The following is a 14,150-nucleotide window of genomic DNA, read 5'->3' on the forward strand; positions in this document are numbered from 1 at the left end:
GCGCTTTAACCACCACTCCTTAGTAGGCAATGGGCAGGAGGTTTCTCTGCTAAGAGCTCTCCTCCCTCCAGCCCCCCTTCGCACCTGGCCTCACCCAGGTAAGGTGGCACCAGCCTGACCCTTGCTCAGAATCCTACAGTAGGTGAGCAGGGGTGGGAGCAGCATTTTGGATAGGGGCACGGATTGATTTTGCTCTAGCAGGGTGGATGGACAAGAGTTGAGCTTTACTCCGTCACCATTAAAGCAAGAGGGGCCTAAAACCACTTTCTCTTCTCCGCCAGCAGCAACAGCCCCTTGGGGGTCAGTGGTGACAGCACAATCAATCCTGCACAGGTGGAAGCATGGCTGTGGTGTGTGTCAGACAGCATTGAGAATCGGTACTGGGATGGCCCTGATTTTAGGGTGCTGTCTCTCCAGCACCCCTTACTCCCCCCCACCCCATGGGAGCACTAATCCTAGCCCAGACTCCACCACCACCCAGCACTCAGACCAACCCCCTACAGAGCAGCTGCTAAATAACAGACTAGGGTACTGCCCTGCTGCTGTAACACACCCCTGCACCCATCCTAGGTGCCATGCTCACCCTCTTGGGGAGGGGCAGGGGCCCAGGAGCTCTAGGAACTGGAGAATACACACGAGTCACCTGCCTAGGGAAGGTTAATGTCCTCAGTGCACATGCACACAGGCAACCATCCTCAAGCCGGGGCTGCCTGGAGGTTGCTGCCCTGCCGTGTGAGATGGTCCTGCCCCCGCCACGGCCAAGCTGCCAAAGAAGGCACAGAGAAGGGGGGCAGCAGGCCCTTGTGTTTTATAAAAGGAACACTTTTATTACTGAGCAAGGGACGGAGCAAACGGGGCCCTGCACAGACAGGAGACCAAGGAAGGGGTGAAATAAATAATTCACTATAAATACAAATACATAAATAATTTCATCAGGCTAAAGCACCTGTGTTTGGAAACAAGAAAAAAAAACTCAACCCTGTTTAGGGCCCAGCTGGCCGAGGGCTCATGGGGTCCCTTAAAGCATTTCACGTCTGTACCGTGGCCGTTCACATTCCCTGGCGCACGCTGCAAGACAAGCAGGGGAAGCGCCCGCACCGAGGACCCCACCCCCTCATTAGTGTAACAATTCTGCAGGTCTCCCGTTCCCCCCACATGGCCAGGAGGGGGGCCAGCCTGGGCTGACAGGCTCTGCCTTGAGCTCTTGGCAGTGGTAAGATGGCAACACCCCACACCCTCCCTCAGAACGAGTGTGGGCATCATCATCCCCCCCGCGCCAGAGCCATCAGGCTCTGGCTGCACCTTGAGCAGTATGCTCAGATTTTTTCAAGTTGAATAAAGTATTTGCTGGTAGGCTGGTCTGCCCCACAGCACAGCAGGCTCTCCCACCCCTCCTGGGGGGCCCCAGCCCCGGTCCAGCTCTCAGGCCTCTAGGCAAGATCCCCGCTTTAGCCAAGATCCCATGCCCACCCCGAGAGCCAGACAGGGACATGGACGACGCCCTCGGCAGAAGAGAGTCCCTAAGGGTAGCAGCTCGGCCTAAGCAGCTTCCACTTCACCCCAGCCACCCACAGGCTGGGCAGGTTTCACTAGGAGCCTCCCCCACATGGCCAGGCAGGGCAGGAGCAGGGAGGTTCTAACCAAGCCCAGATGGAGCAGGGTTCTCCGCTCCCCACCCCAGCTCCGAGGCCAGACAGGCATGGGGCTCTTAACATTTAGACAATGGCCAAAGATTTCTCTCCTCCTTAAAAGTCAGGTTTGTTCCTTCTCTCCTCAGCTTGCTCCGCATGGGAGGAGAGGAAGAGCTGTCCCCCGGAGATTCCCCTTCCCAACCACGTGTACAACTTAAGCTGTGTAACGATTACACAGGAGTAAACTGGATGTGTACCTTCACCCCCCCACACACACACCTCCCCTTCTCCATGGATTGAAGCAGTCAGCTCACAGATGCCAGGGCAATGATTTCAGTATAAACAGCTGGCAGGCATCCCAAGATGAACGAGGCTGAGGCCAGCTGCTGATAAGCCAAAATATCCAGATGCCCCTATCTAAGTTCCTTCCGCCCGGCAGGAAAGTTCTGGTGGGCAGCCAGCGCGGTCACTCATTCCATTGACGCGACGGGAAGGCTTTCGAATCCAAGGAGGCTTCTCCCATGGCCCCAACTTAGGTGTCGGCCCTCTCCTGGAGGAGCTTGAGGACGTACTTGAGCCGGTACTGGAGCTCTGGAGAGCAGCCCAGCTCCCGGACGCTGCTCAGCTTGTAGGTGTAGGAGTTGCGGTCCTTGGTGACGTAGGTCAGGAGACAGGAATGGTCTGGCTTGCTGAGGATCACCTTGGTGTGATCGTTGTAGAAGTTCACCTAGGAGAGACAGTCGAGTTACTTCTCCAGCCTCAGGCCTCAGCCAGCCCCTTCTCCCTGAGCTGTGACAGAGCTTTGCCTGCTCCACACCCCATCCCACAATCAGGAGGGCAGCCCACGTGCCATGGCTGGGCCCAGCAGCAGGGGGGCCTCCAGGCTAACGAAAGCTGGGAGGGACACCTGTGGCTAAGGGTCCCATGCTGGGAAGCCATGGGTTGGCTACTCAGCCAAGGAGCCCCCTTCCCCTTACAAAGGCTTCCAATCAAGAGGTTAGCCGAGCAAGAGACCAAGCGGATGGTGCTCTGCGACTGGTGTCTCTGCCTAGGAGCCCCAGAGCTCTGGGGGAAGACTAAGAAATCCCCCATAACTAGAACTGGTTCCTAAGCCCTGGTGTGAAAACTCCAGCCCTGAAACAGATTCTCTGGGGTAAGTGAAGAAGCACTGAAAGTAGCTGCTCCCTGCAGGTGAGGAAAGCCGCCATCAGCAGAGGGGTGGGGGCTAGCTCTGTAGAGCCAGCCTTGGGAACCCTACCCAGAGACCTAGGGACCGGCCAGCCAGGCAGACGCCATCTTCCCTCCTCTAGCCACAGGACCCCACACGTACCTGGAGCGTTCCGTTGCTGAAGAGCATCAGCAAGGCCTGGTCAGTTTTCACCCACTGCAAGAGCAGCAGCGCAGGCTGCTCGATCTCGTCGATGCTGGGCAGGTCTCCCCCCTAGGAGAAGAATCCGCATTAGCCGCTGATCCCTGCCCGAGCGGCCGCCTCTGCAAGCCAGGCCAAGGACAAAAACCAGCACATGGTGGAGATGCTAGCTGGCTCTGGGTTTCTGCTGCAGTGAAGCTTTAGACCACCAGCTGAGCTCCCCACGGAGGACTCCCACGGTGCATTCCTGGGGAGCACCCCCGTCCCTGTGTCCTGGTAGTTATGCGATGCCACCTGCTGAGTGGCAGGCTCCCCCTTTCAGCAAGCGAGCGCGCTCTGCCCGGAGACCACCCCCCAGCACCTGCTGCTGGACAGCCCGGGGGCCACTCACCTTCATGAGATGCTGCTCCATGTAGGAGGCGAAGTACCGCAGGACGCTGGTCTGGCTCCGCAGCTGCTCTGGGATGGCCGACATGGGAAAGGCGAAGTGTTTGCTGTTGGTCAGGTTGTAATGTACCATCCTGTGAAGGGGAGGAGACCAGGTGAGCTTCCGTCTCCAGCAGTGCGTCCCTGCACTGCCACCAGTGCAATAGGCATGGGCTCCACCATCAGGCTCCAGACTGGGGGGAGCCCAAGTCACCCTCAGCTGGCTGGTGGTGGTGGGGGGGGGTCTAGTGTAAGCGGCAAAGCCAACAATAGTCTTGGTGCTGCTCCCATAGGACAGTGGCCCTGCGGAGGTGAGGAGCTGGCAGCCCTGTTAGAGTCTGATCTTAGACCTGGGGAGAAAGGCATTGGCTCCCCGGCCCAGCCCAAGTCGGCTTGGGGTCTAGGAACGGGGCTCACAGCCAGCCAGATCTCCGGCAGCCATGAGACTCGTGGGATGGAGCAGTCGTATCCCCTGGGACCTGAAGGTGCTCCTTGGAGTTCACACCCTTCGGCGTGTACAGTTACTGCCTCCTGCTCCCCATGGGCCTGTAGCCATGCTAGTCCTTGCTCGGCCCAGCCCCTGGGGAGGGAAGGCTGCTGTTACACACTTTCTCCTCCCCTTCTCACTTTGAGTTCTAAGTGCCCTGCAGCTGCCCAGTGGCCAACGCAGAAAGAAAGCCAGGAGATCCCTCCTGCCCCCCACATGGAGCAGAGAAATCCAGGCGGCCCACGGCCTCCACTTACTTCCGATCGGCCGACAGAGCCATGTGCGTCCCGTCGTTGAAGAGGACCCCGATGCGGTGGTTGGACAGCTGGTAGCCGAAGCCGTATTTGTTAGAGTAGTCCACCCACTTGCTCACCCAGGCGAAATGCTCGTGGCAAGCCAGAGAGGCAGGGTTCCGCTGGGCTGGTGGGGGCAAGAAGGGATTGTGAGCGGGGTGACACCCGGGACGTGCCTCACGAAGGAGGATGCTAGCAAGCACCGAGTGGCCTGAACCTCCGCTGGTCCTAGCAGGAGGATTTGGAGCCAGCCAGATCTCCAGAGGCCCAGTCCTCTGCTCCAGCCACATTACCCACCCTAGCTACCTTCCACCCAAAGCCTATAGGCCAGGCAACACCCCTAGGCTTGAAGATAGCACCAGAAGTTGGTGTCTCCTGTAGGGAACCGGCTGTCTCCATTCCGAGTGTCTTACAGACGCTGGAGTCCCACAAGTACCACTGGGCAGCCATGGGGACACATCCCCCCCATAGGTGTCACACTCCAGGACTTAGGAAGCCTTTTCTGACCAAGCCAACACCAGCCTCGAGGAGAAGCGACTGCCTGGCCCATACGCGGGGTTAGCAGGGGGATGCTTGGAGAACCGGCAAGAGCCCGAGAAGCCACGTTACCTGGCGGCATGGCGGCCAGGCAGCTCTTCAGAAGCCCGATGGCAGAGTCGGTGACTGCAGAGGCGGTGATGCACTCTTCAAATGCTGCAGGGGAAGACAAAGATCCATCCGTCAGGCCTGAGCTCCGGAGGCAGCTGACGACACCTACTAGCCCGCGGAGAGCCGCCGACCAGCTCAGAGGCTGAAAGACAGGAGCCCAATCGGCTGCTGCCACGGAGCACGCGGTGTTTGAAGCCAAATGAGGTTCCAAGACACAAGAGGACGTCCCCTCCCGACAAGACAAGGGCGGGGATTGTATGGAGCTGCCACAAAGAGCTACTGTTCTGTTTGAATTCACAGCTCTGAGGTCAGGAGGGGAATAGAGGGGTTCCATTGAGGCCCCCCCCGTCTTCACAACAGGAAACCACATCAGCCAGAACCAGGGAGTCAAGCATGGGAGGAAGAGATCTGGGGTCTACAGTAACTTGGCATTCAAACCCCCTGCCCTCAGCTGGGCACAAAATGTTCTCTAGACAGGGTCCTCTCCTTGCTGGGAAGGGCAGCATCAGCACCAACCCCCGTGGGGCAGATGAGGATCAGCGCCCCTCCCCCAGCCCAGTGCAACACTTTGGCAGCAGCTCCTGGGTCTCCCCGCCACTCCCACCCAGCAGGCCAGCGGTGGGTCTGCAAGGTGCTCGAGAATCTCCACACAGGATGGCGCTACATACAGGGGCAACTCCAAGCAGGCTTCCGCCTCGCTCACCTTCACAGCTGCTGGCTGCTGTCCCCCTAATGGACCTGGAGACAGACTTCCGCGAGCCCTCTTCTGCCAGCGTCTCCACGGGGCTGCAGCTGGCGCTCAGACATGTCACAGGGGTCACCTGGAGAGAGGTTGTGCATATTGACACTGCCACCTGGGCCCCGCTCCAGGAGCAGCCCCACCTCCTCCCACTTTGAGATTCCACCTCATCCCTGCTCCCCTGCCAGGACACTGACCCTTAGGGAAGCGCATCCATGTCCAAGGAGCCAGCGAGCGTCCCCAAGATACAAGGAGTTACTCCTTTCACAGCCTCCATTCTTACCTCATTCCCTTCCATGGTTTTGTAGCTCATCTGCCTGCAGATAGAGGTCTTCATGAGGCCAACCACCAACTTGGAGATGTCATCCTTCTCTTCAGAGTGGCCCTTCTTAACTAGAAGGAAGGAAGGAGATGTTTAGTGAGCAGACCCAGCAGATGTCAGGGAGGCCAGCAGAGTCGGTGGGTCAGAGGATAGATATTTAGAGTCCTTCTGCTGGCCCGGCCGAGAGCAGAAGCAGTTTGACATCTTGTTTACATTCTCCCACCCCCTGATTCTGTTCCAGTTTGGCACTTCACTCAGCTGGACCAGCGAAACCAGGCTGGGCAGTTTTAGTCAGTTTCATTTCCTGGTTCTCATGCACCCGCTGACCTTGCGAAGTTGCGAGGGAACATTTCCAGCCCCAGGGAAAGGGATTGGAATGAAAACGTCAGCTCCGAGCACGCCCTGCAGCATCTCTGGAGCGGGGCCTCGCCTGCTCGGAGCAGTGCTCTGTTCAGAATGCCGGAATAAAAGCTTCCGGGGGAAGGTCAGACCCCAGATTTCCAGAGAGCGACTGAGCTCCAGGCAGCTAGGCATCAGGTGTGCCATCCTCCACCAGGTTTAACTGGCTTCATGCTACCTGCTGGCCAACAACAAAAGCCAAGACAGACGGGAGGGAGAGAACTTACTTTGGGGTTTCTTTTTCCCAAACAGCGTCTTGGTGACTTTTGCAAACAGAGTCTTTGCCGGGTTGGGAGGATTGAGCTCAGGCACCATCACACAGCTGCTGGGTGGGAGCTTATCAGGTGTGTAGCCCTGGGGAGAGAGAGTGTCATGGTCTGGTTCACCTTCCTCAACAGATCACACATCATACAGCAAGACAACAGCTGCCCTGGGTTTGGTGGCAGTGACACTTCCTCTCCTTTGACAGCCAGGGGCAGCTCACTTCTCCAGGGAGCTGCATTGAAAGGGCTACACTTGGGAATCATCCAGCCCTGAGACGCAGCCTCCGCTCACGTGGAACAGCCACATGGCCCAGGAGTGCAGAACTGCCAAGAGCGACACAGCTCAAATGGATACAAGGGGATTTAGAAGGCACACGAAGGCTAAACAGCCAGTGATGTTAATGGCCAATAGGCCAGGCTCATGGACAGCTGTCACTTGCAGGTTGGTGTCTCCAGCAGACTGGTGTCCTTTGCAAGGGCACTGGGTCATGGGAAGAGCGCAGTGTACTGAGACATACACCCTGGGAGGTTTGCCACCCGAGCAGAGACCAGGCCCACCCTGCTTTTATTCTCCTTCGACCGGTGGGTGGGGGGGATAGCTACCCGCAGGACAGCCACTCACTTTGGTGAAGAATTCGTGGTCCAGGATCTCCTCCAGCGTGAGGCGGTCAGACGGGTTGCGTTTCAAGATGCCTGTGATCAGCTGCTTTGCTGGCGTGGAGAGGAAGGCCGGGAGGGTGTATTCCACCTGCTTGATACACCTGTACGTCTCCTTGAGGTCCGAGGTCTCAAAGGGAGGGTTCCCGCACAACAAGGTATACCTGGAAAGAGAGGTGGTGGGGGTGAGAGCTGGGCACACGTCCCCCTGGCCACACCCCGGCCTGACTCACCCCCAGCCCAGCAATTACAAGGCACGGAAGTTATTCAGGCGCTGACAAGAGGCCGCACCTGGCTCCAAGTGCCACCTGTGACGAGCCTCTGAGCAAACGCCATCCTCTGGGGAGCAAGAGGCTGCAGTCACATCCGGAATGCCCCAGAGATAAGGAAACCTTGGGAACCAGGAATGTCGGTTGAGCCACGTCTATATTTAGCAGGGGCGGGGCTAAACTCTGCCCAGGTCCCGCCCCCAGCAGCTGAGCTCACCGCTGTGAGCGCCCACCTTCTGTCTGCATCTGTCCAAGCGGCTGAGTGAATGGAAAGTTCAACAGGAAGCCTGTGGCTTACCAGGGTGAACAGCCACGCGTGAGATGTTTATGATTCGCACTGCGGGGAGTGATCACCGCCCATATAAATAGATCGGTGATCGGCCCCCGCGCCTGACATTTTCCATTGTTTTGAAAGCGCTCTGAAGAGCGGTGTGGTCTGCAGCGACACAGGACTCGGTAGCACCCGGGGGTCCTGTGTCGCTGGGCTCATTGGAGGACACCCCAAGAGCCAGCCATTTACAAGTACGGCGGTTCCCCCCTTAACTGCCAGCCCTGCAGATGCCCCAGGATCAGTCCAGCTCGGCTTTGCTTCCAATCCATGAGCAGTAAAAACCTCTGCAGGCTAAACTCAGCCCTTGGCAAGGCCTGAGCAGCTCCCACTGCTCTCAGTGGCATCTGACCAGTACTGGTGCAAACCGCAGGCCAGAGCGGAGACCCAGCTCGCTCATCTGCACTGGGGAGTGGCTCTGGCTGGATTACCCAGGGAGCTGCTCAGGACGGCCTCATTCTTCCAGCCCCTTTTCCCGCCAGCCCGGCCCTGCTTTGCAACAAGAGCTGGGAACTTACACGACACAGCCCAGAGACCACACGTCCGACTCCGGCCCGTGGCCCTGCCGGTGGAGCACTTCAGGAGCGAGGTAGTTGGGGGTGCCACATATCGTCCTATGGGGAGAGCAGAGCACGGTCAGCGGCGCGGTAACAAACCAGAACACAAGTCAACTCTGCCCCAGCTGGCGTCCTCCATGCAGCCCCCTGTCCGACAGGGGAGGAGAGCCAAGCCCTGGGCTCCAGCATGTCCATTCTGCATCCAGAGCAGCAGAACTCCATCACCCCCATTCTCAAGGGAATGCACAAAGCACCCTGCCCCATCCCTTCAGGGTCCACTTTAACCCCCACGATCCCTCCACAGACCACCTCTCCCCCTCCCCACTCTGCTGACCCAGCACCAAGCTCCCTCCAGCCTCAGATCCCCACACAGCTGCCCTCACCACCGCCTGAGTGCGGGGCCAGGACAAGGAGGCACCATCTTCCCTGTGCATTCCCCTCCCCTCTGGCCAGGCAGGGCCAGCAGTTGATTACAGCAAGGTAAGCGATGGAGGGAAGTGCTGCATTTCCCAGGCAGGGTATGGGGCCGAGAGGAAGAATCAAGTATCGGGTGGAGGTGAGCAGGAAAGCCTGGAGACTTACTTTTTCTTCTGGTCCATAGACTCACGCCGGGCAGCAAGGCCGAAGTCTCCAACTTTCAGTTCCATATTGTCATTGACAAAAAAGTTGCCTACAATGGAAGGGAGGCGTTAGGATACCAGCGCAGGGACGGATGCTACCCAGGATTCTCCTCCACACCCCACACCCCCCCAACAGGCGCTCAGGGTCTGAGGTCATTGTACACACCCAGTTTGAGGTCCCGGTGGAGGATGCCTTTGAGATGGAGGTACTTCAAGGCTGATATGATCTGTTTGAGGTAATACCGCACCTCTGGCTCCAGCAGCGTGTGCCGGGCTTTCCAGATGTGAGCCAGGGACTGGAAGAGGAAAAGCAAAGCCATTAGCAACACTGGGCCAGAAAGGCATGGAGGGTGTTTTCAGAGGCCTGAGACACTAGTGCGAGCAACAGTTTGCAGCGTGCAGACACCTGATTTTAATCTGGCTCTGGTACCACCCAGGCTGTGAGAGTGGCTCCGGTTTGTTCTCCAGCCCAGACTAGATCACCCCAGCAATTTCTTCTGGCCTCAGGTTCTAGGACCAAGAGGTGCTACCTATTCCTGGAGCACAATGTTTTGTCAGGCCAGAGACTCTAAGTACCACCTCGGGTGAAGCTGTGGCCGTGAGCTGCTCATTTTACATAGGGGCTGTTCTGAGAAGTTGCCAGCGTAACTGGCTGGTGAAAGCCTGAATTGATCCAGGCAGGCCCAAAGATGCCACCTTAGCAGCCTTGGGGTACTGAAGGATTTTGGGTCAGCCCCATTGGTGTTTACAAGGGAGTCCATGAAGGGAGTGAACTGCTGGCAAGAGAGTCAGACTAGAACAGTTCGAGCAACTTACAGGCTCTACGAACAGCCCTGCCAGAAGCCCAGTCACAAGGTTAGTGTGGTTATGCAAGACCAGCACGTGGCGTTTACCCAGCCGATGACACATGAGGCAAGGACTGGAAAATGAAAGGGGCACATCTGACAAGCAGCTGAGTGTGAATTCAAGCATCCGTTAGAAAGCGAGATCTGCGTCCGCGCGTGAGTGATGAGTCAAGAGGGGCCTGCTGGGACTCGGGGAACGAAAACACAGCTACGGCCTTGTCTACACTAGACAAATCGGGTGCGTTTGCTGTACAGTCCCCCCCTTAACACGACTGACCCCTCGAATCCACACTCCAGTGCTCCCAACAGCGTCACGCCAGCCCTGGTGCCATACGGGGCGAGCCCACCACTTACTTTCCTGCTGCAGTGTTCCAGGAAGATGTAGATGTTCTCCGAATCCTCAAAGTGATGCGAGAACTTGACAATGTGCTTGTGATGCAGGCCTCTGTGCAGCTCGATCTCATTCATAATCTGAAAAGGAGGAAGGAGCCCATCAACCAACAGCCCCATCACTCTGCAAAGACCTTGCTCCGGGCAAGCTTGAAATCTCTGCTCTCCCCCAGAGCGGATCGCTCAGCCATCACCTCCACACATACCTTCTCCCGTTGGTGTGGCTTAGCCACTCGGCTGTGAGGAATAACTTTCACTGCATAGGTTTTGTTGCTGTTGACGTCTGTCATTTCATAGCATCTCGCAAATCCGCCCTGCAAAGGAAGAGGCAATCATTACCCCGGTCACCAGTTCTCCAATCCTCCCCTCTGCTCTCAGGGAAGTCACCAGAGCATTCAACACATGTCAGTGACTCACTTAGTCACAGCTCCACCCGGTCCGGATAGAACAATTGCCATTTGACTTCCTGGAGGTTTCCCCGGGAACACATGGGCTTTGAAGAAAGCCAAAATATCTGGTTTCCTGTCATACTAGAAGCCCCATTATTAAAACCTGGAGTGACAGCCCTGAGTCAGGCCAGTTTTTAAAATCAGTTCCTGTAAAGTCTGTAGCGTGTCTCGCCTCCCACCACACCATCAATACTGTGAGTCTGCTCCCCGAGAGCGACTGGAAAGTCCTGCACATGGGAGGGAAGTGAGAACAGGCAGAGATTTTGGACCACGGGGAGAGAGAGAACCGTCCAGGCAGGTTTTTCTGCAATGATGCAAGGCACAAAGCCACAGAATCCCACACCATGCGCCTTGCCATGGGTGGAACAATGCTCTGAAGGGTAAGGAGAAGGCGAGCTGCTCTTTCTTGGGGGATCAGCCTCTGCCCCATAGCACCAGTAGCCAACGGGCCCAACCATGAGGCACTGGCCAGGGATGAACAAAGAACTCAGCACTGTTCAGTACTTCCCCTCCCTCCGGCTGTGAGGTCCGGGGCAGGGCTTTGAAACAGAGGTGCTAAGAGGAGTTTGCAGAGCTGGGCTGAAGGCAGCATTTCACCAGAAGCCTCCAAAAGCCGCAAGGGGGGGGGAAGAAGGGGGTGTCTCTAAACATAATGAGTTATGGAGTCACAAGGGTGAGAGGATTGAGCCAGGGACACCTCCCTCCACAAGCCAACTGGGGTCACCCCAGGCAGGGGAACGTGGGTGTGTCTCAGCCAAACACCTGCTCCAGTCCTGGATCCGGGGGCGGCTCCCGGGGCAATGAAACCGGAGGCCGTTTCAGAAAGAGACACAGGCACCGCAGGGGCTCACCGGGGGCGGGGGGGAGAGACAGGGAAGTCCCGGGGGAGATTTGCTGGGTCCCACCCCAGAGCAAGTCCCTAAAGCTGCCAGCGGGCAGCCGAACCCGGGGAGAGCCCGAGTCTCCCGATGCCCAGTGCCGGGGAGGGGGGCGGGAAGGAAGGGGTGACTCACCCGCTCACAGCCGCAGCACCCCCCCAGGGCCGTGCACGCAGATAGCGGAGCCAGGCTGCCTACGGAGGCCTCCCCCCATCGGCAGGTAGCCCACGAGCAGCTCCTACCCGCACGGAGGCTGGGATCGGAGAGCAGAGCCCAGCCAGGCCTCGGGGGTGGATCCAAAGCTTCGCCCCGCGACCGCACGGAGAGGCCAGGGGAAGGGCCTTCTGCCCCCCTAGGCGCCGACCCGGCCACAAGGCCCCCACCCCAGCAGGCCACCCCTTGCCGAGCGCCCCCGGGACAGGCGGTACCTTGCCCAGCAGGCGTCCCTTGCAGTAAAGCCTGCCCTTGACCGGGTCGGCGATCATCCGGGTGGGCTCGGCCGCTCTGGGCTGCGGCGGTGCCGGCTGGTGGGGCTGGGCGGCCCCGGCCGCGGGGAAAGGCGGGTAGGGCTCCGAGCCCATGAGGCTGCAGTGGAAGGGGTGATGCTGCGTGTAGCAGGCGAGCTCCATGGGGGGCGCCGGCTGATCCGCCTCCAGCCCCTCACACGTGGCGAGCCGCCCTGGAACTTTCACACACTGGCGCCGCGCAGCCAGGGAACCCCGGAGGCTTTAATCAATGAAGGGACCTGACGTCACCCCCGGAGCCCCGCCCTCCCGCTGGGGGCGGGGCTGGCTCTTAAAGAGACCGCTGCGCTCACAGGCGGGGGCCGAGGACGGGCGGGGAGAGGGGTTTCCCTCGACTTCCGACCGAGTGACTTATCCCAGGGACCCGGGCAGCGTAGAAATCCCCCGCCCGCGCCTCGAACAGCTGACGGGAATGTTAACCTCCATTGGCTGTGCTGCCCCCTGCTTTCCTTCCCCTTCCCCCTGGACCTGGCTGGGGGTGAAATCAGAGCAGCCGGGTCCCTGCTCAGGGTCTCCTGCCCGCCCTGGCGCAAGTGCTGCGGGGTTTGGGTGGCAAAACCCGCGGGGTATTTCCACTGGCATGTTCAGAAAAGCGTTAAACAAACTAACCTGCAGGTGGGGGGTAAATCTGCCCTGACACCCCCCCCTCTAACCCAAAGAAGGGCAATTCAGCTCACGGGGCAGGCCTGGAAACTCTGAACCACTTCACAGAACCAGCACAACAAAGGCTGCAGATTCGTTCCCTGGAGGGTTTTGGTTTTGTTTTTAATTTGTTTGTTTTAGTCCTTTGGGCCCAAACGCTGGCTGCCGGGTGTTTGCTTCCCTTGGTGGAACAGCCACAGCCCCTCAGAGCCCTCCTTGTCCCCGGCCTGTTTCCTAGACGAACAAGAGATGGAGGTTTCTTTCCAAAAGTATTTTATAACCAAATCACTCCACTATCCTGCAGCAATGGCTCCAAATACTGCGGCAATGCTCCTGCAACCTGCTGTGTTTGGGTCTATTCGGGTAAGATAATGGCCCAGGTGCTCAAAGGTATTTAGGCACCTAACTACTGGGATCCGGGCCAATGTCTGACGGGCCCAGGCCTTAGCTGCCATCCCTGTGTTGCCGGCTCAGTAACACACTCACACATCTCTTGGTGGCGCGAGCATTGGTGTCCTGCTGGCAGAGGCTTCCTTGCCTCCTTCACCAGCTAGGGAGTTGTACAAGATCTCCAGGGGGTTCTTACTCTACCCGGCCCAAGATTTTGTCACCAGCAAAGCTAGAGTCCCAAGTAGCAATTCTTCCAATGCACTGAGCTGACGATGGCATGCAGATGCTGCCCTCCACTAGCGAATCAAGGCATTGCCCTCCCTACCATCAAGAGCTGTCTTTCCCAGGCAGGCTGGTTTTCCTGCTGCTGCAGTTCGCACCTTGGCGGGACTTCTAATTGCCACAGCTGGCTTCGAGATTAATTACCCTCCAGAAGGAATAGAGAGGGGAAAGGGGGGGGGGCAGGATGTAGAGGAGACAAAAGGGGCTTAATTGGCTTCCCAGTCACATATCAACATGGGGAGTGGGCTGGTGGGGTCCCAGGAATCTCTCTTCTAGGGTTCAAAGAAACAAGACTTCTCAAGGGAGCATCACTTACTTCACCCCCATATCCCCAACCCCGCTGTTCTCGCCTTCCTGGACCACCCCAAGTTTCCCTCCAAGGATCCCCTCCAAAGAAACGGACCCAATGTTGTGGCCCAATGGCCCTTAATGCAAGCGAATGCGAAGAACCAATTCCTTTGTCTTTCCCAGGCTCTGCCCCTGACTCCCTGTGTGATGCTTCTTCCCTGCTCTGTGCCTCTGTTTCCCCACCTATCCACTAAGGGATGTGTTACCCACCCACCTCCCAGAGGGGATGGGAAAGCTTCACTGTTCTTTGAGGCTGCAGAGAGCTACATACTAGAACGACTTTCTGCCCAGCTCCAGCATCCAAGGAGCTCAGCACTTCGCAAGCACAGACGGATTTAGCCTCACCCCCATTTTAGAGATGGAGAAAACGAGGCACTGAGCGTTAGCAATGGTT

General features: G+C 58.0%; 1 protein-coding gene across 1 annotated transcript; it reads right to left on the reverse strand.

Annotated features, from left to right (window-relative positions):
- Positions 1-804: 804 nt before the first annotated feature.
- PLK3 (polo like kinase 3) lies at positions 805-12,278 on the reverse strand. The gene is made up of 15 exons (XM_034779889.1): positions 11,999-12,278; positions 10,450-10,557; positions 10,208-10,324; positions 9,175-9,304; positions 8,971-9,058; positions 8,350-8,445; positions 7,200-7,398; positions 6,542-6,668; positions 5,877-5,986; positions 5,558-5,675; positions 4,816-4,899; positions 4,171-4,333; positions 3,392-3,521; positions 2,962-3,072; positions 805-2,358 (listed from the first exon to the last, which is right to left on the reverse strand). The coding sequence occupies exons 1-15, from the start codon at positions 12,197-12,199 to the stop codon at positions 2,164-2,166; spliced, it is 1,977 nt and encodes a 658-aa protein (XP_034635780.1). The 5' UTR covers positions 12,200-12,278; the 3' UTR covers positions 805-2,163.
- Between the last annotated feature and the right edge of the window lie 1,872 nt (positions 12,279-14,150).

The sequence above is a fragment of the Trachemys scripta genome, chromosome 8 (assembly GCF_013100865.1).
Source record: "Trachemys scripta elegans isolate TJP31775 chromosome 8, CAS_Tse_1.0, whole genome shotgun sequence".
Taxonomy (NCBI): Eukaryota; Metazoa; Chordata; order Testudines; family Emydidae; genus Trachemys; species Trachemys scripta.